Source organism: Ixodes scapularis, unplaced genomic scaffold (assembly GCF_016920785.2).
Source record: "Ixodes scapularis isolate PalLabHiFi unplaced genomic scaffold, ASM1692078v2 PGA_scaffold3__209_contigs__length_174095766, whole genome shotgun sequence".
Classification (NCBI taxonomy): domain Eukaryota; kingdom Metazoa; phylum Arthropoda; class Arachnida; order Ixodida; family Ixodidae; genus Ixodes; species Ixodes scapularis.
This window is the reverse complement of record NW_024609868.1, coordinates 25,278,923-25,300,617: the sequence shown is the minus strand read 5'-3', so window position 1 is coordinate 25,300,617 and position 21,695 is coordinate 25,278,923. Positions and strand designations below refer to the sequence as shown.

The following is a 21,695-nucleotide window of genomic DNA, read 5'->3' as shown; positions in this document are numbered from 1 at the left end:
CACTAAAGTTAGGCCAGCCTCCGCTTGAGTTGCCAGCTTGAAGTGCTAGCCCCTGCTCAGCACGGTGGGTGTTGGTTTCAATTTAGCCTCGGTCCCCCGTTCCCCTCGGAGATTACATCAAAACCCTTCCCGTGTCCTCTAAAAAAAATATAATAATAATAATTAGTATTATTTGTACCCTTTTCTTTTCTTTTCATTTTGCATATGCGGATCTTTCCTCTGAACATGAAGATGCATATTCCCACAGGCACTAGATAGCCGCCATTTGCACTTGCTCTCGCGCAAATAAAAGTTAAAGATACTTGATCACGTGAGCATGTTCTCTGGTGTTTCACCAAGGCATTACTGCGGTCAGCAAAAAGGTTACTATGCTGAGTGTAGCTGTGAGGACATACCGCGTCGCTGACTGTGCCGCGCTGTGATATCGGCAAGGAGCGCTAGAAATCGCTTTTGTTTTCCGGCGTTTAAATACAACACTAATTCAAGACGGGAAAAATGGGCGAAGCCTAACAAATTGGAAGCCTTTTATCTAACAGAAAGTGACGTCGCATATGTTCACAGGTTGTCTGCGAGGCATGATAACGTCCCTGGAATTATTATTCATTTAATAAGGCAACTAAACGGAAAAGCGTGGCTAAATAAAAAAAAATTATAATCTAAAGTACAGTTCGTTCTGTATTTTCATCCAGGAAAATTTGACCAGGCACGGTAGGGAACTTCTCAGGGCAGCAAAAAAGGGGTGAAAGAATAAGTCTACGGCTTTCCATAGTACACCAGTGGAAAACTGCTGGTTCGAAAAGTTGAAGGAGCACGAGCCATTCAAATCAGAAACAAAGACGACAATGGCCAGCTATAGACAACTAATCCTAATCGCTTGTTTTTTTTTTTTTTGTTGTTGTTGTTTTTTTTATTTTGAGCATAATAGTTTTAATGGCTGAAAAGTACCTTTTATCTCAAGCTGCTGTAGCTCCAGCTCAATTGGCATGCTGAGTTGAATCAATACAACCAGTTAATTAATCTTTTTTTTTACTTGAACCATAGATTAGCCACAGCAAAATATGATAATCTCAGACAGCAACACTGGAGCGAGGAAACAAAAAAAGACGGACAGACACGAAACTTCGAACACAGCTAAAGATTTATTTTTCAGAACACCCCATTAAATAGGCTTCCGCAAGAGGACACACGTTGCCCAAGGTCACACAACCGTGGCAGAAAAGACCAAGGAACAATAGACAAAAAGACCTCGGCGACCGACATGAGGACACTACCTTGTGGTCCTTTTGTTTGTTTTATTTTTCAGTAATAATGTTTTCAGGAAGAGGATATTGTAATGAACCTTTCATTTTATATTTGCCGGGATATCGTCACTTCTCGCTTTGTCGCGATAAAAAAAGAGGTGGCGTGCTACTACTTTTACACAATGATTACAAATGTGAACAAGTAATAGAATTCACATAGGTTACGGCTGATTTTGAGTGTTTGTGTTGGCGCTTTAGCGACTATATGTTTGCTGTGCTTTGTCGTTCACCATTTGGAACGGTGACCAATTTATTTGATTTCTCTTTTGACTTATTAAGTTTTATAGTAGAACGCAAGTATACTATTTTCCTTGGTGGAGATTATGACAATAATAGTTTTTTAGTTCAGCAGTCAATTCAAATGGTATTGAAGTTATTGCGACAAGATCAACAAGGGTCACATGCACAACATCTACATTTATTGATTTTTTGTTATCAATCACTATCAAACAACAATCCTCGCGAACACTATCATCACTGACATAAGTGTTTATTTACTCATATTCATGTTGATAAATAAAGCTCGGAACTTCTGGGAAATGCACACCGAAGATTTAAATTTAAAGATATAACAGACACTACGCTAGAAAGCTTTGGAAAGTATTAAGGTCCAGTTGACTAGAATGTGGTTTATTCTCATAGCGACGTCAATCTCGAGTATAACAAATTTTTAGAGATATTTTGAAGTTTTTATAACCTGTATTTTCTTTTCAAGACAGTAAATCAGTGTAAAAGGAAACGTAAGCCTTGGGTGACCAAGGAGCTTTTGAATGAAATAGACAGGAAGAACACTTTGTTCCAGCATTTCCTGAAACAAGAAACCCTGATGACCTAAAGGCATTTAAGACTTTTCGAAATAAATTGGTGAATTTACAGAGACATGCTAAGTTCAGTTATTACAAAGATATTAAAAAAAAAAAAAGATAACGAACAGGCAAGAATATTTTGAGAAAGAATAAAAACAGTAATTTGCTCACATAGAGGAAATCACATTTTAGAGGAAATTAATTTTGGAGGAGGTTTTATTTCTGGCTGTTTTCTTTTAAATGCTTGTAATTATTTTCTAGTCAACGTTGTAGATGGCACTGACGTGGTAGAAAATTAACTCGGTCCTTGTGGCTACATTAAACGCAATTTTACTGAGTCTATCTTTTTGTAAAACAAGCAGTCTTCGCAGTGCTCTTTTTTAATTGCAAAAGTCCCGATGTTAGCGGTTATAGGATTAACATAATCACGTATGCTCTTGTAATAATTATTCCAATATTAACGTATATATTCAACACTACGCCTTCTACTCGTGTCTTTCCGAAGAAAAAAAATGAAGGTTGCTAAAGTTTAATTTATATTCAAGGGTGGTGATAAAAATGTGTAGAAAAATTATAGACCAATTTCCTCATTAGCACGTTTCTTCTGAACGTCTCGAAAAAAATAAAGTACAGCCAACTTTTTTGTTATCTATAGAAAAGCATTTTCTACTCTCTGATTTAAAACATGGCATTCGGAAAATGCGCTCAATTGAATCAGCACTGCTAATGCAAAAGGAAGAAATTTTAAAATCGTTCGAGCATGAAGAGCTTATCTTAGGAGTCTACATTTACCTTTTCTAAAGCCTTCGATCTAATAACCATACCATACTGTTAAAAAAACTAAATCACTACGGAACTGGTGGATCCACGCTCAAGCTATTTTAATCATATCTGCAATATCGGGCGCAGTTAGTTAGCACAAGTTTTCGGCATATTTAGATAAGAAAAGCAATTGTAAGCAGTGAGAGAGTGCAGGCGAGCTGGTAATCAATCGTCATCTTGTAAACCCTGAGATGGGGAACAATAAACTTGTTGTGTTCGTCCGTTTTTTTTTTGTTTTTTTTTTATCGTTCCCCATCTCAGGGTTTACAAGATGAAGAAAAGCAACTGCGTAATTTCGATCAAGCAGGATGATCACATAGTTAATAACAACGAGGAAATACCGAACGTGTTTAACAAGTTTTTTTTTTTCGTTCGTGTATACGAACTACAATTCTCAGTTGTCATCGTACAGCGGTAAGAATATCACAATTCCAGAAGTTGTAGTGTCCAAAGCAGGAATTTTCCATTACCAGCCCCGGATCGACACCAAGAAGTCCTGCGGGCCCGATGAGATAGCAAACATTTTTCCCTGTAGATACGCTGAATGGTGCTCCGAATTTTTGTGTGTCATTTACCCTCTCGGTCTTTATGCTGGAGTGGTGCCCAGTGATTGGGAAAATGCCAGAGTTGTCCCAATTTACAAATCTGGCAGTGCCTCGGACAGTGTGCGAAATTGCAGGAGAATGTCGTTGTTACGTTCAAGTGGCAAAGGTATATCTAACATTGCTTATGTATCACCTCACGGTCTTTCTAGAAACTGACAGCTTCTTCCGCTGGGAGCAACGCGGTTTTAAGCGTGGCCTACCGACAGTCACGCAAACATTACATACAGTCCATGTAGTGGCGAAAATACTCGACGAACCAGTCAGGCAGACGTCATATTCTTGGGCTTCGCCAAGGCGTTTACCGCGCCTCCCACCCAAGCTCTTGCATACGTTGAAGCACATTCTTAAAAAAATGTAAACATAGTTAAATAGCTCGACTCTTATATTACTAATCGTACACAATGCGTAACCGTCAACGGTCGCCAATCGCAAATGGCAAACGTCATCTCCGGTGTACCGCAGGGGTCGGTGATCGGGCTTGTTGGTTTTAGAGCGCAGCTCTTGGGCGCCCGTTTCCGCTTGAGCGGCGTCGGCGTCGGCGCAATTTCGCGGTGCATTTTGGAAAACGTCCCAAAATGCAACGCGCGAGGCCGTCGTGACGTCACAAATGACGTCACGAGGGTCACCGGTGACGTCACGAGGGCGACGTTTTCGCATGGCGCCGAAGCGTCACCGCGGTGCATTATGGGACTCTTCCTATAATGCACCGCGTGGACGTTTCGGCACGGTGCCGTTTCCACACGATGACGTTTCGGCACCGCGCGGTGCATTATGGGAAACGTCCCATAATGCACCGCGATGACGTTTCGGCACAGTGACGTGACCCGTGGCCATGGTGACGTCACGAGTGACCTCACCAGAGGAGGAGAAAGGAGGAGAAGGGGAGGAGTAGTAGCAAGGAGGATGAGGAGGTGAGGAAGAGAGAGGAGGGGCATACCTTCCCCTCAGTACCCTAACCTCCTCCTCCTCAAGAGATGCGCTCTAATTCGGCGTTAACGGGTGTAGTAAACGTCTTTAATGTAAACGCTGATGATATTAAAATTTACAAAGAAATAGGGTTTTTAGATGATTTCGCTAGGCTCCAAGAAGATGCATGTTCTTTAGCTGGTGCTCAGACAATATTCTTCTCTTAAACCGCGCTAAAACTAAGTTTATGACATTTACTCGGAAGGCACAGAATACATTTTTCACATATAGTATTCATGGTGAACCCCTATCCTGGGTATGTACAATGAAAGATCTGGGAGCTATGTTCGATCCTAGCCTGCGATTCTCTAGTCACGTAACTTGCTCGTTAACTCGTCTCTACGCAAGCTGGACGTTGCCTCTCGCTTAACGAAGGACTTCAAGCATCCTTCTGCGTTTCTCACTTTGTATCGCTCGTTATGCATGGGCCAGATAGAATATGCCTCAGTTGTGTGGAATGGAATCTGTAAAATTAAATTATTGGAAATCGAATGAGTTCAGAAAAATATTATTTCCATCTTTGAACATCGCTACTTTATGACGAATGTTCATTGCTCAACTTTTGACGTAAACTTAGAACATGTTGACTTGCAAAGCCATCAACGGCGTTGGCAGAAGGCGGACCTATTGTCTTTGTTTGAAACGTTGCATGGTTCGATTAATTCACCAAGCCTCTTGTCAGAAGTATGCCTCAGGGTTCCACGTGCGTCTACTCGGAATCAATCATCAATTTATATTTCCAAAAGTTTGTCTTGTAAGCCCATTTATTAAATTGACTGGGTGTTACAACCAGTACTCTGAAAAACTCGATATTTTTAACTCGTGCTACAGGGTATTTACAATTTCTACTGAAGACCTGTCCGGAGGCTGAATAATGATTGTGCTTCACTTTAAGATTGATTTTAGAGAGCACAGACATTGTTTTCTCTGTGCTTGTGCTTCTGCTTCGTATATTATTCGTCTTGAGTGCCTCTCAAACTTGTTTTTACATTATCGCAATTTCCCATCATTTTAAACGATAACTAGAAAGTGTATTTTCTAATCATTCAACTCAGTGTATGTCGTGTATGATTATATGCAGTTACTGTATAACGCATTGCTCTTCTGTATTTTTGTGTTTTATGTATTCCTTTCCATCCAGTGTGTCTCTATCAAGACCGGAAAATTGTTCCTGGGCACTATAATAAACATTGATTGATTGATTACTATTATTATTATTATTATTACTATGCTGGCAGTCTAAAGATGAACATATCCGTTCAGCACGAAGCATAATCCGACCAGGCCGACGTTTCCGTAGCTCATGCGATCGTTCCTCGAGATAGGCTAAAAGGCGTATTATCTCATCCAAAACAAAAATAATCTGTATTGTGCGTTTGTTTAGACTGTGGGAAGTTCACCAGCCCCAATAGACCATTTGCTATATTATCCAAGAATAAAGGAGAATGCAGGGATTAGTGTTCCGTGCGCCACACGCGCACGCCTTCCCCGTACAAAAGATTCGAAGTAAATAACCAAAATAAAGCATTGACGAACGCGCGCGCAAGATGCCATTTCTTTTAGGTATTTGCTTTAGAAAAGTTACTACTGCTGAGGCCAGCACGTGCGGCACGTGGAACACCAATCCCTGCATTCTCCTTGATGCTTGGGTAATATAGCAATAGGTCTATTGGCCTCTGGTAGTTTTGCTGCCTAGCCGGCGCTGTAGCATTGCCAGCCTCATGTCTTGAACGTGCATCACGCAGTAGTGATACACGACCGCACGCCGGTAAGATGTTGATTCAGATCGAAACGGGCAGAGATGGGGATTGAAGCCAGTGTCCCTATATTCCCTTTCCCTTTAATATTGAGCATAACAGATATGGCAGAAGCTACAAGAGCGAGCTTAGGGCTTTCAGCATTGTTCAGGGCCACATGCTCGCGCTTGCAGCTTCGGCCTCGCTCGCACTTAAAGTGAAACGGTGTATTAGGGTGGAGATGCAACAGTTACGCCCTTAGCTGTACGTTTCAACTAAGGAGACAACAGACCGAATTTAATCGTTTGTTTTGCATAAGAGGTATCGAAGATGACGATTCGAAAACTGCTGCTCGTGCGACCGAAGTAGTGGTTAAAGCGAAGTCCTTGTGTCCAGACCGTGCTAGGCGAGGATCAATTCTTTGTTATTCTGTGTTAGTTAACATTGGGCTGTTTGGACAACAAGCTTGATAAAATGCCCCCTATTAGCGGCTAGATGTTTCGGTGGCGCGCTCGTTTGTTTACCTTTCGTGACGTCATTTCCTTGTGAAGAACAAGTTCAATGGTGTATGTAATGAGCATGGTGAAAGCCTGAAATCATAGCGCTCTCAAAGTAACACTGCCCACACCGTCAAAACTGAAGTTCTTCCATTCCTCTTATTTGCGTCGATTTGATATCTTTTGCTGACGTCATAGTTAACATTCGGCCAGTTGTGGTGGGCCGATCACAGCGACGCTTTCGATGGCCCCCGTCGCCAATAGTTCGATCTTCTATTTAATAGGTTCTGCTGCGCGAGCTTTCGGTCCACGTGCTCCGAACGTGCTAACACACTCGGCCATCGACCTCAACCCCCCCTCCCTTTTCCCCGTCCCCCCCCTCCCCCCCCCCCCCCCCCTTCCAGCGATATAGTACCAGAATTAGTACGCCATTCGCCAAACTGAATGAGCCTCATTTGGATCGCTCTCGCCGAAATCACGACCGGACTGGCGAGCGGCTGCGCTCTCCACTTTCGCGATCTTTTGCGTGTGAATATCCGGTCAGAGACGCTTTTCTGCAAATTATTACATTTAGCCGCCATAACGACCACCTTTACTTACATCAAAATGTCGTCATAAGATTAATTAAAGGGGCGGTGCAACGATTTGTGTACTTTGCGCGAATACCGTTTAGAACGAATCCCTGAGGTTTATGACCAATGGAACACGTGTTCGTTTTTCTCCCCACGCAATAAAAGTCGCTGAAAGAAATGTAGAAAAACGAGCTGCATTCAACCCCTCAACTTGCAGCCAGAACAAGCGGCCACGTGATCTGGAGCCGAATGCATACCGCCAATGTTTATTCTAGCCACGTCCTGGGGTTGGCAAAGTACAGGACATGGGCTGAGTTCCAGACACTGTAAAGCGTGTTTCACATGCAGCGGTTTTGGCCCTAGAGCGGCGCGATTCCTGCCGTCGCGGCGCTCGTGCTGCTCAACCGCTGGTGCTGGCCAGAGCGCCGCGACGGCAGAAATCGCGCCGCTCTAGGGCCAAAACCGCTGCATGTGAAACACGCTTAAGGGTTCGGCTATTGTCGTCATTGCCGCGATTGCACACAAGCCACTACTCGAATGCTTGTCGAGCTATTGATCATCACGAGCCCAAATTGCGTGCTCACGCAATGCTCGGGTTCAATCTATGAGCCGAATTCAAATACCACCACTAAGAGACTATGGACTAGGCCGACACTGCGATCCCCCAGCTAAGTCATCAAGCTTTGCGAAGGGGAGGCTTCAAGAAAACGTTCGCTTTTTTCCGCGGAATTACACCGTAACAAAGAGGTTTTTTCGAGGATGTCATTTGGCCGTGCGAGTATACTTGGTCCCACGAGTGCCAGTAAACTCGCGTAAAGTGAAAAAGTATATATATATTCCACTTGAATATCGTTGCACCGAACCCTTTACTGCCCCCGTTTTTTTATATATATATATGTATTTTTTAAGTTAAAAGCTATTTTTATAGAGCAAGGATAAACTTCCCCGAGGAAAGGTGCAGCTAAAGTTAATATGAAAATTGCTTACTTAAGCTACTTCTCGAATGTGTATTCTTTTTTATGACCAGGTTTACTTGTCACGCTATGACGCTCAGTTAAAAACCGCAAAATCATACATCTGAAAAAAAAAAAGCTTATCGTGGAGCGGGGTAGCAACCGAAGGTCAGCAATCACACATTTATAGACGACCCCGTTTAACGCACCAATATCAAATAAATTTATTTGAGAAGTCTTTGCAATTTTTTTTTATTGCGGCGAGACGAGGCGTCGAGTATTCAAAGTCCTCTTCCCGATCGCGGATTGTCACTCGGATAACGAAAAATCATGAGCCTTTATTCGTACCTTTATTAAATTTTTAATAAAGGTACGAACGCATTTATTGTCTTGATCTGTGGTCATCGATCATGTGCAAGTAGTCACCGACAACACTTGCAGAGCACAAGTCCGCTTAACAGAATCCCGCACATTGCCGATGTTGGTCAAATCGTTGTCGAACCACAGCCGATCACACACCCTACAACTACGCCCAAACTGTCTGTCCAGAAAGTCTCCTTTGAATTTGGCGTATGCTCCATTAAAGTTGCCCAACTTAGGACAACTTTAATCTCTGTAATGCGTTTTCTGTAATGCGTTTTCCGCCCCGCAATCTTCATTGGTGGCGTTTGCCGCCCGCCACCGCCGCTGACATTCTCGTTGCCGTTCCCGCCGTTGCTCCTCGTAGGCGAGTTGCTCTTTGGGTGTCCGGACTATACGCGGCTTCCCCATTACGAGAGAAGAGAAGTGAAATTGCAAATGGAGAACGGCAACTTGTCTTTCTGGTTTTTCATATACATCCGCGTGGACGACTATCGCCGCCCCGAGGAGCCGGAGGAAACGAGCCACGCGCGACGGGACCGCCATCTCGGGAGAGCGGAAAGAAACTAGGCACGCGAGCTCTTGGAGCGACGACAAAGAGAGGGCGCTGCAAGTTTTTGTTGAGGTACATGAAAAGTACAAGGAAACCTTCCAAAGCGTCGTCCGTGCGTTTAGAATATGCAAAATCATTTACATTGACTTACAGAAGCCTGCTGGTGGACGACACAAACACTCGACCGAAGCTCGGGACATCTCCGCCACGGTGTCCCATTCCGTCCCGAAGGGGACGCATTCCTCCCGCGTGGCGGAGCCACGGGTATTTCCCCATCGGCTAATAGTGGTAACTTTCTCTTTGGCGATGAGGTTTCTCAAAAGCACAGGAGGGTAGCTACACATCCAGGTGTCCCGCAAAAAATAAAAATAACACATTTATCCTTGAAATGTATATTTTTAATGTCGGAATAGCGTGCAACGAGCATAATTCCAGCTTACAAATTGTTGCTTAGTGACACGGATCTATAGGAAAAAGACTTCCATATATTATATTTTATACGAACTTCCGGTACAGCTATGATGCTCCAAGAAATGGATATATCTTTTAATCACTCTCAGGAATAAAAAGGAACCAAACGACCATTTCCAAGCGCGTGCTTGTAATCATTATCCGATGGAATGGTCCCTCGTTACTGTACCACAGCGCTGCTGCGTGCTTCTAGCTCGTTAGCAACGCTCGACCATCATCGTGTTGTTTGTCCGTAGTAAACGCTCTTGTAGATATCTCACAATGCCCAACAACGAAATGCCCCAGCTGCAGTAATTCTCAAAAAAGTTTAACACTCTCTTCATTAGCCACCGTATGCAGGTATCTTCAACACTAAATAGTAGCTACGACACGCAAGGATGCAATCCTCACCCTGCCCAGTTGGAGAATGATGCCTTTAGACACGCGCGCATCGTTCTATTCAGTAATATTTAGCGACGTTCCCTGTTGTTGCCAAGTTTCGTGGAAGCAAGTATCGGGTCCATTTGATCTTTCAGCAAGAGTTTATCTCCTTCTTTTCCGCTTGGTGTTGCACTCTAAAAATGCCGTGCGAGTTCAGTTTCCTGCAGAACACGGAGACAGCGAATCAGGTTGAAGTTCCATTCCCACTTCGCCCGTTTCGGTCCGGATAAGCATCGTACCGGTTTGCGACCGTCTGTCACTACTGGGTGATGCACGTTAAAAACTCCAGGCTATGAGTGAATACTGCTCTGGCTGAATTTCTCCTCTACAGCAGAAATAACGGACTCCCGTCGTAGCTAAGGAGCTTCCCGCTCTCTAAAAACAAACATAACACAATTACTGATCACGACGAAGAACACAAGAATTGCAGCGAATGACGAAGCTTAAAATAAAATTTGGATAGAAAAAGTGCTGTGTGCGCAGGGATACAGAGCGTGTAGTTTGATTTGTTCGCCGTCCTTGTGCACACAGCATTCGTTTTTAAACCGAATCGTACACTGAGCTTTATAAATTGATGATATATTTGTATTGTTCCCGGATTGGCTGTTCTTATCTTATGCGGGAAAGTGAACTCCCACGCGTTTCTTTAGTGTAGCAGCGAAACAAAACAAAAAAGAATTCAGAGTCACTAGGAAGGGGCGCGCGCTTAAAAAGCATGCTTTAAAGGCACCGGGACGTGGAACACGGTAACGGTATGCTAAAAGTCCCTATGGTGGAATTTTAGTAGATCGTTTTCAAAGGCTCACAACCATTACGTTCACGCGCTGCAGAGCATGCGTCGAAGTGAAGAGCTCCCCCTATACAAATAGCGTGGCCTAAAAACACGATCTACAGGGTGTCACAAAAGAAAATTTACACGGTCTTTTTTACCTCAAAAATAAACTAGGCATCGCCGAACGCTCATTCTTCGCCCTAAGGTAGAGCTAGAGGTCACAACCAGGAGCCAAAGTTTCATCCCGATCCGATAACTTAATTAAAAGTTATAAGTGATTTTCTGAAAATTTCAATGGGGAAAATGGAGCCCAGTTTTGCCCGTTTTCGGTTTCTGGTGCCATAGAGCCCCATGTGTTCGAAAACTCCGTCGGCCGTCATTTTCACATTGAAATTTTCAGAAAATCATTTATAACTTTTTATTAAGTTAAGTCATCGGATCGGGCTGGAAATTTTGGCATCTGGTTGTGACCTCTAGCTCTACCTTTGGGCGGAGAATGAGCGTTCGGCGATGCCTAGTTTATTTTTGACGTAAAAAAGACCCTGTAAATTTTTTTGCGACACCCTGTACTAAAACTCTCTATAAGACACTTTTAGTAGACCGTATTCTAGAACTACGTTTTGCTAGCGGAAGCTCGATCCGTCTCTTTGAAGCATGGATTGAGCACGCGCCCGCTGGACTCGCTCTCCGCAGGATACGATCTACGAAAACTCTCTCACGCCGCATTCGCACTGGCGACTCAACCGCATCCGCAAGGCGGTTGCGAACGCGGTTGCTTTAAGATGCAATTGGCGACGTGCGCGACCGAAAGCGTCGCTGTGGTCGGCCTTCTACGGTTGGCCGAACGCTGACTATGACGTTAGAAAAGGATTTATCATCGACTGAAATAAGAGGAATGAAAGAACTTTAATTTTGACGGTGTTGGCAGTGTTCCTTTGAGAGTGCAATGATTTCAAGCTTAATTCCACCCAGCCATTTATAAACACCATCGAACTTGTTCTTTGCAAGGTAATGAAGTCACAAGGGGGAACCGTAGGAGGGCACCACTAAAACATCTCGCCGCTAATACAAATTTATGCGCAGTTTATGGTGAAAACGAGCGGATCGGCTTCGCGGCTGCAATTCGAACACCGCTGTGAATGCGACCTTGTAAGTCATAGCCACCGTGGTCATAACTTATTTTCCTCAAGCGGAGCGGAGCGAAGCTAGGAGTGATTGCGTGTAGCGCGGAATGTTTCGAAGCCTGTACTTTAAAAAAGCCCGTGCGCCTACTTTCCCGCACAACACTTGGAGAGCTAATCACCGCCACTTACGGAGGCAGCTCAGCGAATGACGATGCCGAAATATATGCTTCAACCTAAAAACGCAGTCTCAGTTGTGACATTAAATAATGCAAGCGTGACGTTTTGCATTGCTTAATGTCACAACTCAGACTACGTTTTTCGGTCTAAACATATGTTTCGGCATCGTCATTCGCTGAGCAGCCTCCGTAAGTTGTGGTGATTGGCTCTCCGAGTGTTGTGCGGGAAAGTAGACGCACGGCCTCTTTTACCGCTCATTCACACTGGGAGCGGATCCGCGTTCGCGAAGCGGTTGCGAACGCGGTTGTATAAAGATCCAGTGCAATTGCACGCGCACTCGATGACATCAAGTGCGTGTGCAATTGTACTGGATCTTTATACAACCGCGTTCGCAACCGCTTTGCGAACGCGGATCCGCTTCCAGTGTGAATGAGCGGTTAGAGTGTATAGCTTGGAGCTCCAAGTTTGAGTTTCCGCGTTGGCTAGCAGACGCTATTCGGCAAACTGCGTCAGCTGTCGGTGGCTCCAGACTCTGCGCTCGCGTGTTCGTCCATTTAGCAGACGCTTTGTCGACATGGTGACGGTGACCGTAGCAGAAATTTATTATGTGGAAGGAGACGGCGGTGTGGCAAGGTCAGGTGCGTGATTCGGCTTTTTCCCCGAGTTTTCCAATCGGCAGAACGTAAACAAAAAAACGATCGAGATAAGGGCCCAAACAACGACAGTGACTACTTTTCCCCATCGTCTAATATTTCGACGACTCCGCCCTTTTAGGAAGCCGGGTTTGTTTCCTTGAGCGTGGGTTCAAATTTTTAAACTGCCCACTCTCTTCGTAAAATATCTGGCACATGCGAGCATGCTCACGCGCCATAAACTGCCAAGAGAGACAGTGCGGGCGGAATCTAATTACGGCGAGTGCTGGACGTAAAATCTCCGAGTTTCTAGCTATCAACTGTTAAACCCTGCCTTCTCACCACAAGGAAACATGCATCTTCTTATACAAGGGCGGCACACACCGAGGGGATGCGATAGCGACGCCATCACGAATGTCTGCTGCTCGTCGACGCGCGTCTTCCATTACGAGTACACAAGGCTCGTGTGTCACGCTCGGTCGAAGCGAGACAGCAGACACCGGTTTACCATCACCCTGAGTGGATTCAGCTCGCCAAGCCACGCGATGGGCCGTCTGGGGCGTCTCGTGATTTTTGCCGGAGGTCGGGTACGACAATAACACCAACAAGACAAAGGTGTTTATGCCTTGCCCCCATCACCCGGCGGTGCCTCCTGCGTTGCGTCTGTGCATCTTGCGGCGTCTCACAATTAGTGGGACGCTAGCCACTGATCTCTGTTTGCAATAGGCGGGATCGCAGATCGAGAGACCGTCGGTGACACCACCGGCGGCCATTGCTTGACACTGGGCAATACACACGAGTCTGTGGGGAAAAACACCAAAAGGTAGGCGTATGTAAGCGTCTACGCGGTGCTGGAAGGCGAGTATTTTATATTGTACTGCGATCATTATATCGGGTGCTTGGAGATTGAATCGGCATTCGTCAAGCGTTTAAATGCCGATTTAAAAAAAAAAAGGAGGAAAAAAATGTCAAGCGTGCCGGAGCACTACTGATAGTGCCGGCGTCCCTTCCGTCAGTCGCTAAATAAATGACAAGTTAAACGAATGAACGACAAGCTCCGAGTTTTAGTTCTTCACAGAAGCCCCCCTGCGGTTCAAAGCAAGATTCAGCACCAGAAGTATATTAAGTGCAAGCGCTCGAAACGATGCGAATGTTCCGAGTAAATGACTTCCAACTTATCGTCTGCTAAGCTCCGATGACTTCAGGATCACGGACGGCTCCAGATTGACCCTCGGCAACCCTTGCCTCATTGTATGACATCACAGTTTACATCTCAAAACATTTATTTAAAAAACAAATATTGGCTTTCTAGCGTTTCTGATGTTTGCGCCCATAGTATTAACTGTCATTCCCGGAAAACACAATAAAAGTTGTAACAAATCGCAGTTTTCCCTGTTTCTCCCAAGGAGTCCCATGCAATAGCTGTTGTCGAGCGATGGCTGCCGGCGGTGCCGTTCGACCCCAGCAAGGCAAGCCTCGATCCGCGATCCAGCCTACTACAATGCGGAGCGCAAGTTCGTCTGCTCCTTGCACAGGGTTTGCGATGATGTCAAAACGCCGAGCTTTTATTGACTGATTAAAAAAAAAACAGTGGGTGGATCTCCAGGAACCTAGCATTGGGGTCTACCCACTACCCTTTCAATCAAAGCCAATCAGAGCTTGGATTCGTTGTGACGTCAGCGCAACTCCTGCGGAAGACGCAGACGGCTTGCTCTCCGCGTAGAGAACAGTGACGCGAGCACGTGGCGACAGCAAGACGGATGCGTCTCGTTGCGGCGACTCGCCTTGAGTTTAATACCCGTGCCACACGGACAACTCGAATGCCATTTACAACGAATGACATTTGTGTGATCGGCGAATCAGCTCGCAATCTATCGCGCGTGGAACGCGCGACGCCCGGAGTGTCGCGCGCTGATTGGCCGTCCGCTCAAATATCATTCGTTGTAAATGACATTCGAGTTGCCCGTGTGGCACGGGTATAACAATGTTTGCCGCCTGGGACTTGTCGGGGATCCAGCGACGATAACGTCATACACAGGCCTTGCCTTCTAGGTAGTATCGGCTACGATCATGTCTCCTAAACTATCCACGGTTTAAGAACATGTGGAGTCTTCAGCATTCTCCCGGAAAACGCCCACGAGCTCACTCTCTGAAAGATGCTGCAATCCGATTCTATTCGAACGTTTAAATATATATATTTTTTTAAATTTTAGTCATACTTTGGGGCCACTTCTTCTGGCATTCTAGACGTGAAAACCTCGCGGTCACACTTGCGGCCACAGTACTTGCGCGAGAGCGCAAGTAATGAAAGCGACATGGAAGAACGTTTGTGGTATTGAGGAACTCTGGAGGTATTCACTGGACGCCATATTTGAGGGCGATGTTTAGAGCGCATACTCAGAACGAGCTAACATTAATAGCCTGCTAAGACCGGCAACCTTGATGGTGCTAAAAGCTCGCCTTAAAAGGACTGCGGAAGCTCGCCGTCAGCACGCGCTCAGCAGCAGCGCACACGGATATGGCCGCCAGTGAATACTCCTTATTAGCGGCGAGATGTTTGGTGGCGCCTTCCTATGGTTTCCTCTCGTGACGTCATTAGCTTGCAAACAACAAGTTCAATGGTGTTTGTGAATAGCAAGGTAGAAGCTTGAAATCATTGCGCTTTTAAAGCAACACTACCAACGCCGTCAAAATTAAAGGTCTTCCATTCCTCTTATTTCCGTCGATGATAAATCCTTTCCTGACGTCATAGTCAGCATTCGGCCAATCGGGGAAGGCCGACCACAGCGACGTTTTCGATCGCGCACGTCGCCAATAGACAATCGCAAGCATGGCGCCTCACTGGTGCCTCATGCGTGCAAGCATGTGCAGCGTGCGCGTAGACGTAGCTTTGGCAGGCTTGTTATTGCATGCACTTGCCCGCACGACCAGAGACTTGGCGGCGGCCAGATACCCTGTTTTCAATCATCTTATTCACTGGCAGTTATAGCCAGAGCCGTATATGTAAAGAGTTTGGCCAATAACGAGGCGCCATTGGCCGAAAACGGACTGGGCGTGTTCCAGGGCGTCTTCAGAAATTCAAATGTGACCAACCAGAAGCCGAAAATGATACCCTGGCGGTGGTCGCGAGAAACAAACCTGATAAGTGCATCAGAGTGACTCTCGGTGACTGAAAATATGGTACACGCGATATTTCAATCACGCTCATCCAAAATGATGGTGGAAGAGTGCGACTAGCGGAACGGTCGACGTAATCCTTACGCCAAGCGCCGAGAATCTGCCGTGCGAGCGGTCACACTCTGTCCGAGCAAAAGAGAGTTGAGCGACGCATTGGTTTCTTACATCTTTCTGCATGATCATGATCGAAACTTCACGTGCACTCTATTTTCAACCACGAAGAGTTACTACACTTCACTCTTACGGGCGTATTAAAACCATATACGTACATAAACTTTGATTAGAACTGTTTCTCGCTACCACAGCTAGGGGATTCTTTTCGGCTTCTGGTTGGTCAAAGGAGCATGCAAGCCCTCTTTTCGAGTCTGGCGCACGCCCTGGCTCTTCCCGCGCCTCCCATTGACCAAGCTCTCTATATACACGGCACTAGGGTGCCTTCATGTGCGCTTTGCTTAGGGTGGAGACATCTGGCCATTTTGTCTCACACTTTTATTTTTATTTTTTGTTCAGAAGCGCGTGAAGGAACGTGTCCCTGCACGCGCTCGTGGCGCTGACTGTGCTACGGCGACATTTTGTTTTCGTCGATTTCTTTGTATTTTACCCGTGAGCGCGTGCTGTCGGCATCGGGTACTACAAAGGGTGGCATCACCCTTAACAGAAGGACATTGAGGCACCCTACACGGCACTGGTTATAGCTATGCGCTCTGCAGTCAAGCGCGTGGTCACAGAAAGCTTTCGCCAGATTCATTTCTCGCCGTCGCGGATGCTGTTCATGGCAAACAATAATTCGTTTTTCTCATAGCTCGTGCTGATGACCGCGTTGGCGGCCATAGCTGTGTGCGCGACCGCTGAACGCGTGCTGATGGCGAGCTTCCAAAGTTCTTTTGCAGCGTGCATTTCACACCATGAATCAAGGTTGCCGGTCTTAGCAGCCTATTAATGTGAGCTCATTCTGAGCGTGCGCTCTAAACAATGCCTACAAATATGGCGTCCACTGAATACCGCCTAAAGACCGCTTTTGTTTGCTCTCGTCCAGCCACCTGGCATACATACGCGGTATGGGCGACGAAAAAAAAGAAACATTTCAACTTGCACATAACCAAAAAGTAGAGGTGAAGCGAAACGAGAATGAGTGACGATTACACTTATATTCTGAATGTCTTCTATTGGCGTCGCGACGGCAAAGCTATATTTTCGCCCATACCGGAAGTGACGACATTCAACGGTGACGCCACTGTGGAAAAGCTGTACAGACGATTGCAAGCTGGGCGACTGGCCGCCGCCATATCTCTACTCGTGCGGGCATGCACGTGCGACTGCAAGCTTGGCAAAGCTACGTCCACGCGCGCGTTGCACGTGCTTGCGCGCATGGGGCACTAGTCAGGGCACCATGCTTGCAATTGTCTCGTTGGGCGTAATATCTAAGTGCGCTGTTCCTTGTGCATGCTCAGAGCGAGCTTACGTCTACATTACACTAAGACCGGCAATCTTGATGGCGTGAAATGCCCATTGCAACATAACTGTAAAAAATTGCCGTCGGCACGCGGCTCAGCAGCCGCGCACTCAGCTATGACAGCCAGTGAATAGACGGATCTCATCGAGCGTTTGGCGCATGCATGAGACCGTCATAACTTTATATCACAGGAGGCAGGCGGCAGTGCACGAGACGACTCGTGCCGTTTCGTGCTCTGCACGTGCAGAGCTTCAGCGTGGTTGTAGCACGTGCAGATGAACAAAAGTTCCCTCCATGCATTGCGGTAGCGGTTGTGTCGTAAAACTTTAGACATACAGGCTTGTAAGAACGGTTTCTGGACGATTTTCAGCGCGAGTTTTTGAACCTGCTTTCGCAGCTTCCTCTTTATACCACGAGGCGCTGGGGACATTAAATTCAACTGAGGAGGTTGGCGAGCGAATCTGCCGCCACAACTCCAGAAAAGAAAATCACTATGGCTATGCTACGAAACCTCCCAGACAACACGAAAGAACAACTCCTAGACATGATCAACCAGATCTGGGAAACTGGCAAGCTTCCCCAGCAGTGGAAGCATTCCCTCGTCATTCCAATTCCCAAGCCGGGCAAAGACAAAGGTGCACTCTCCAGCTACAGGCCAATCTCTCTAACGTCATGCACATGCAAGTTGATGGAACGAATGGTACTTGCAAGAATCGTATGGCATCTGGAATCTACGGACGCCTTCCACCCCGCCCAGACAGGGTTTCGACCGAGTCTCGGAACGCAAGAAAGCCTCGCCCTCATATCGGCTGACGTAATACGAAACATCAACCCCAACCGCGCAACCATCAGAACAATTGTGGCGATTGATGTCAAGAAAGCTTTTGACTCGGTCCCACACGCATCAGTCATCAACGAAGCCCGAAGACTCGGCATAGTCGGAAGGCCGCTGAACTTTGTCAAGAATTTCCTTGAAGGGAGAACGTTCTCGGTACGCTGCGGCTCGCACGACAGCGAACCGAGAGTGAACCGAGTCGGAGTCCCACAAGGCTCCGTGCTGTCACCAACGCTCTTTAATATCGCGATGGCAGCCCTGCCTCACGAACTTGCAAAGATCCCCAACTTGGGCTTCACCGTGTACGCGGATGACGTCTCGATATGGACCAAGAACGACGACATTGCAAGACAGCAAGACACTCTACAAGCGGGCCTAGATACAATCGAAGCCCACCTATGCAGGGTGAAAATGCAAGCCTCTCCGGAGAAAACCAACTACACCGTAATCGCACCGAAAAGACACCGTCTCGCCAAGATTGCAGAACAACTAAACCTCGTTCTTGCAGGCAAGCGAATCGAGCCATCCACGTCTGTCAAGATATTAGGGATCACTATTGAGGAGACCGGTAAGGCAGACATCTGGCTCCAGGACACACTTAAACATTGCAACTCTGCCCTTAATGCCATTCGGCGCATCTGTAGCGCAAGGGGTGGAGCGTCAGAAGAAATTGCCAGAAGAATGGTTAAAGCTTTAGTAGTTTCGCGTGTCTGCTACGAGGCTCGACACTACTGGCTGACCAAGGCGCAATGGCAGAAGCTCGAAGCTCTGAACAACCAAGCAAAAAGAATAATCACGGGCCTGCACAAGTTCTGCCCCCTGGGCAAGCTGAACGAACACGCTCAGATTAACTCCCTACACGAAACCGTTGTTGCCCGCACGGTCGCACACGGGGAGAGACTTAAGCACACACGACAAGGGAGAAGGATCCTGGAACTCCTATTAAGATGTACCGGAGACCTACCCAAGCTACCACAGGAACTCCCGCCATGGGAAGATCACGCAGAAATCACAGACAACAAGCCAAGCACGCGGAAGGGCGACAAAAAGCAACAAGACCGCCTCGCTAGGGCACATATCAAGATGACTGAGGCGTGGGAAGAAGGAACGAACGGGATCGTGGCTGCATACACGGACACTGCTTCGATAGACGGCCCAGTCACTCTAAAGACCGCGGCTGTTATCTTTCCAACACTAGGCACAAGCGCAACCAAGAACCTTCCAGCCCGCACCTCGGTGAAAGGGGGAGAACTTGCAGCAGTCCGCCTTGCCCTCGAGACGGCCCTTGCATTACCTGAACCACCACCAGAGCATATCCGGATATTTACGGACTCTCAGGAAGTGGTAAAAGAATGCAGAAAATCAAGAAGCCCTAGCGTAGACGTGCGTAATATCAAGAAACTCGCCTCACTGCTACTAGCAAGAGGCACGACTACGAGAATAGCCTGGGTTCCAGCACACGCAGGAATACCCGGCAACAAAGAGGTGCATCGACTCGCCCGCGCGTCCCTTCTCGCTCCCCGTGAACGAGACGATACACCTTCACTGCAAGACCACGACCACGGCTACGCTCCCGTCCGCGATCGGGCACCGGCTAGTCGAGCACGAGAGGAAGACTGCAACGATGGAGGGTACGATCCAGGAGAGGAACGTGCCCAAATCAAGCAAGAATACCAATCAACACTCTGGGAGAAACTTCCCCCAACACCAAACCCTCCTCTGCCAACAGGGTTTGGAAGAAGGGCCAAGGTCCTCCTGACCAGGATCAGAACAGACACAACATTAACACCAGCGCGCATAGCATCTTGGAGCCGCGGGAAGAGATCCGGCACCTGCACCAAGTGCAATATGGGTGCCAAGGCGGACACTTTTCACTTGTTGTGGGAATGCCCCAAATACAAGATCACCAGGTCGAAGCACCGACCGAGTAACGTCGCCTCTCTGGAAGGTTGGACACACCCGCCAGGCGAAGAGGACAACAAGAGAAGCATCCTGCGAAGTCTCATAGATTTCATCTACGAGGCGAACCTGGATATCTTTATTTAGCCTAGTTTAATATTTTCTTTTTTTGCCAGCGTCCAGACCTCGCAGCCGCCGACGCACTCCCCCATCCCTTACCCTTATTTTATGGCCAATAAACGCTTTCTGAACTGGGCTAACAACTGACTTTTCTTTTTCCTCCTCTACGAGCCCCACATGAGAGAAATATTCTCTTTTCATCTTCTTTTTCCTTCCTACTTCACCGAATATTTTACCCCCGAAGGAACTTTTTTTTTTCTTTCCCGTATAGCCCGAGAGAAGGTACACTAACGCAGTCATGTCCCTTCTCCTCAATGGCAAGAACCTTCAGGATTTCACGTCCCAGTTTTGTCTTGTTCCTTGCCACAATATTTACGTCGTAGAACCGTGCTGAACATTGACACGCGCGACAATAGATTGGGATATGTCCTCCTGCTGACAGGTTTTTCACTGATGTGGCGTGCTACCTCGTATGATCATTGACGCATCGGGCGGTTCGTCCAATGTAACTTCGGCCGCATGTCAGCGGAATGTGGTACACAATCTCCTTCTCACAAAGTGCGCTTTGAAAGTTGTGCGCTGTGGCACACACCCTCTCTGTGTTGCTTTGCTCCAGGTTAACCCTGCGACACATGGAAGAGGCTTTGTTCTCGGAGCCGAACACATCACCTGAACGCCTTGCCGTCCAGCAACCTTTTCTAACTTGTGGGTCATCCGGTGAACATAGGGCGCTACCGTTACCACATGTGGGATCTCTTTCTTTTCCTTTATAGTTTTATCCGCGCACCCAAATCCGTGCTTGATAGTCCTGGATATCCTAAATCGCTACTAGGAGCGATTTTGGATATCCAGCTTCCTGTAGTCTAGAGACTTGAGTTTTAAAACTTCGCTCGACTTCATGCTGACAAATGTTTTTTAGGACGGATGGAAGTGCTGTGGTGACTACACCGTTCAGGTGCTGTGTTTGGCTCCGAACAAAACCTCTTCCATGTGTCGCAGGGGTAACCAGGAGCGAAGCAACAATGAGAGGGTGTGTAACACAGCGCACAAGTTTCAAAACGCCGTGTATGCTGGGCGTTTCCGCTGACATGCGGCCGAAGTCACATTGGACAAACCGGCCGATGCGTCAACGATCGGACAAGGGAGTACACTACATCATTGGAAATCCTGTCAGCAGGAGGAGATTTGCCAAACCATTGTCGTGCGCGTCAATGTTCAGCACCGTTCTACGACGTAAAAATCGTGGCAAGGAACAGGACAAAACTGGGACGTGAAATCCGGAAGGCCCTAGCCATTGAGGAAAACGGCAATGACTACGTTAGTGCACCTCCTTTCGCGCTGCAGTAGAAAGAAAAAAAAAAAACATTTGTGTGATCGGCGAATCAGCTCGCAATCTGTCGCGCGTTGAACGCGCCACGCCCGGAGTGTCACGCTCTCATTGGCC

At 46.9% G+C, this 21,695-nt stretch overlaps 1 protein-coding gene across 1 annotated transcript; it reads left to right on the top strand.

Annotated features, from left to right (window-relative positions):
* Window positions 1-18,643: 18,643 nt before the first annotated feature.
* LOC120841271 lies at window positions 18,644-20,346 on the top strand. Its single transcript, XM_040212125.2, has one exon. The coding sequence runs from the start codon at window positions 18,644-18,646 to the stop codon at window positions 20,276-20,278; it is 1,635 nt and encodes a 544-aa protein (XP_040068059.1). The 3' UTR covers window positions 20,279-20,346.
* Window positions 20,347-21,695: the final 1,349 nt, after the last annotated feature.

What these genes read in the sequence shown, in the direction of transcription:
- LOC120841271 (XM_040212125.2), top strand. Translation starts at nt 18,644, where the DNA reads ATGCAAGCCTCTCCGGAGAAAACCAACTACACCGTAATCGCACCGAAA.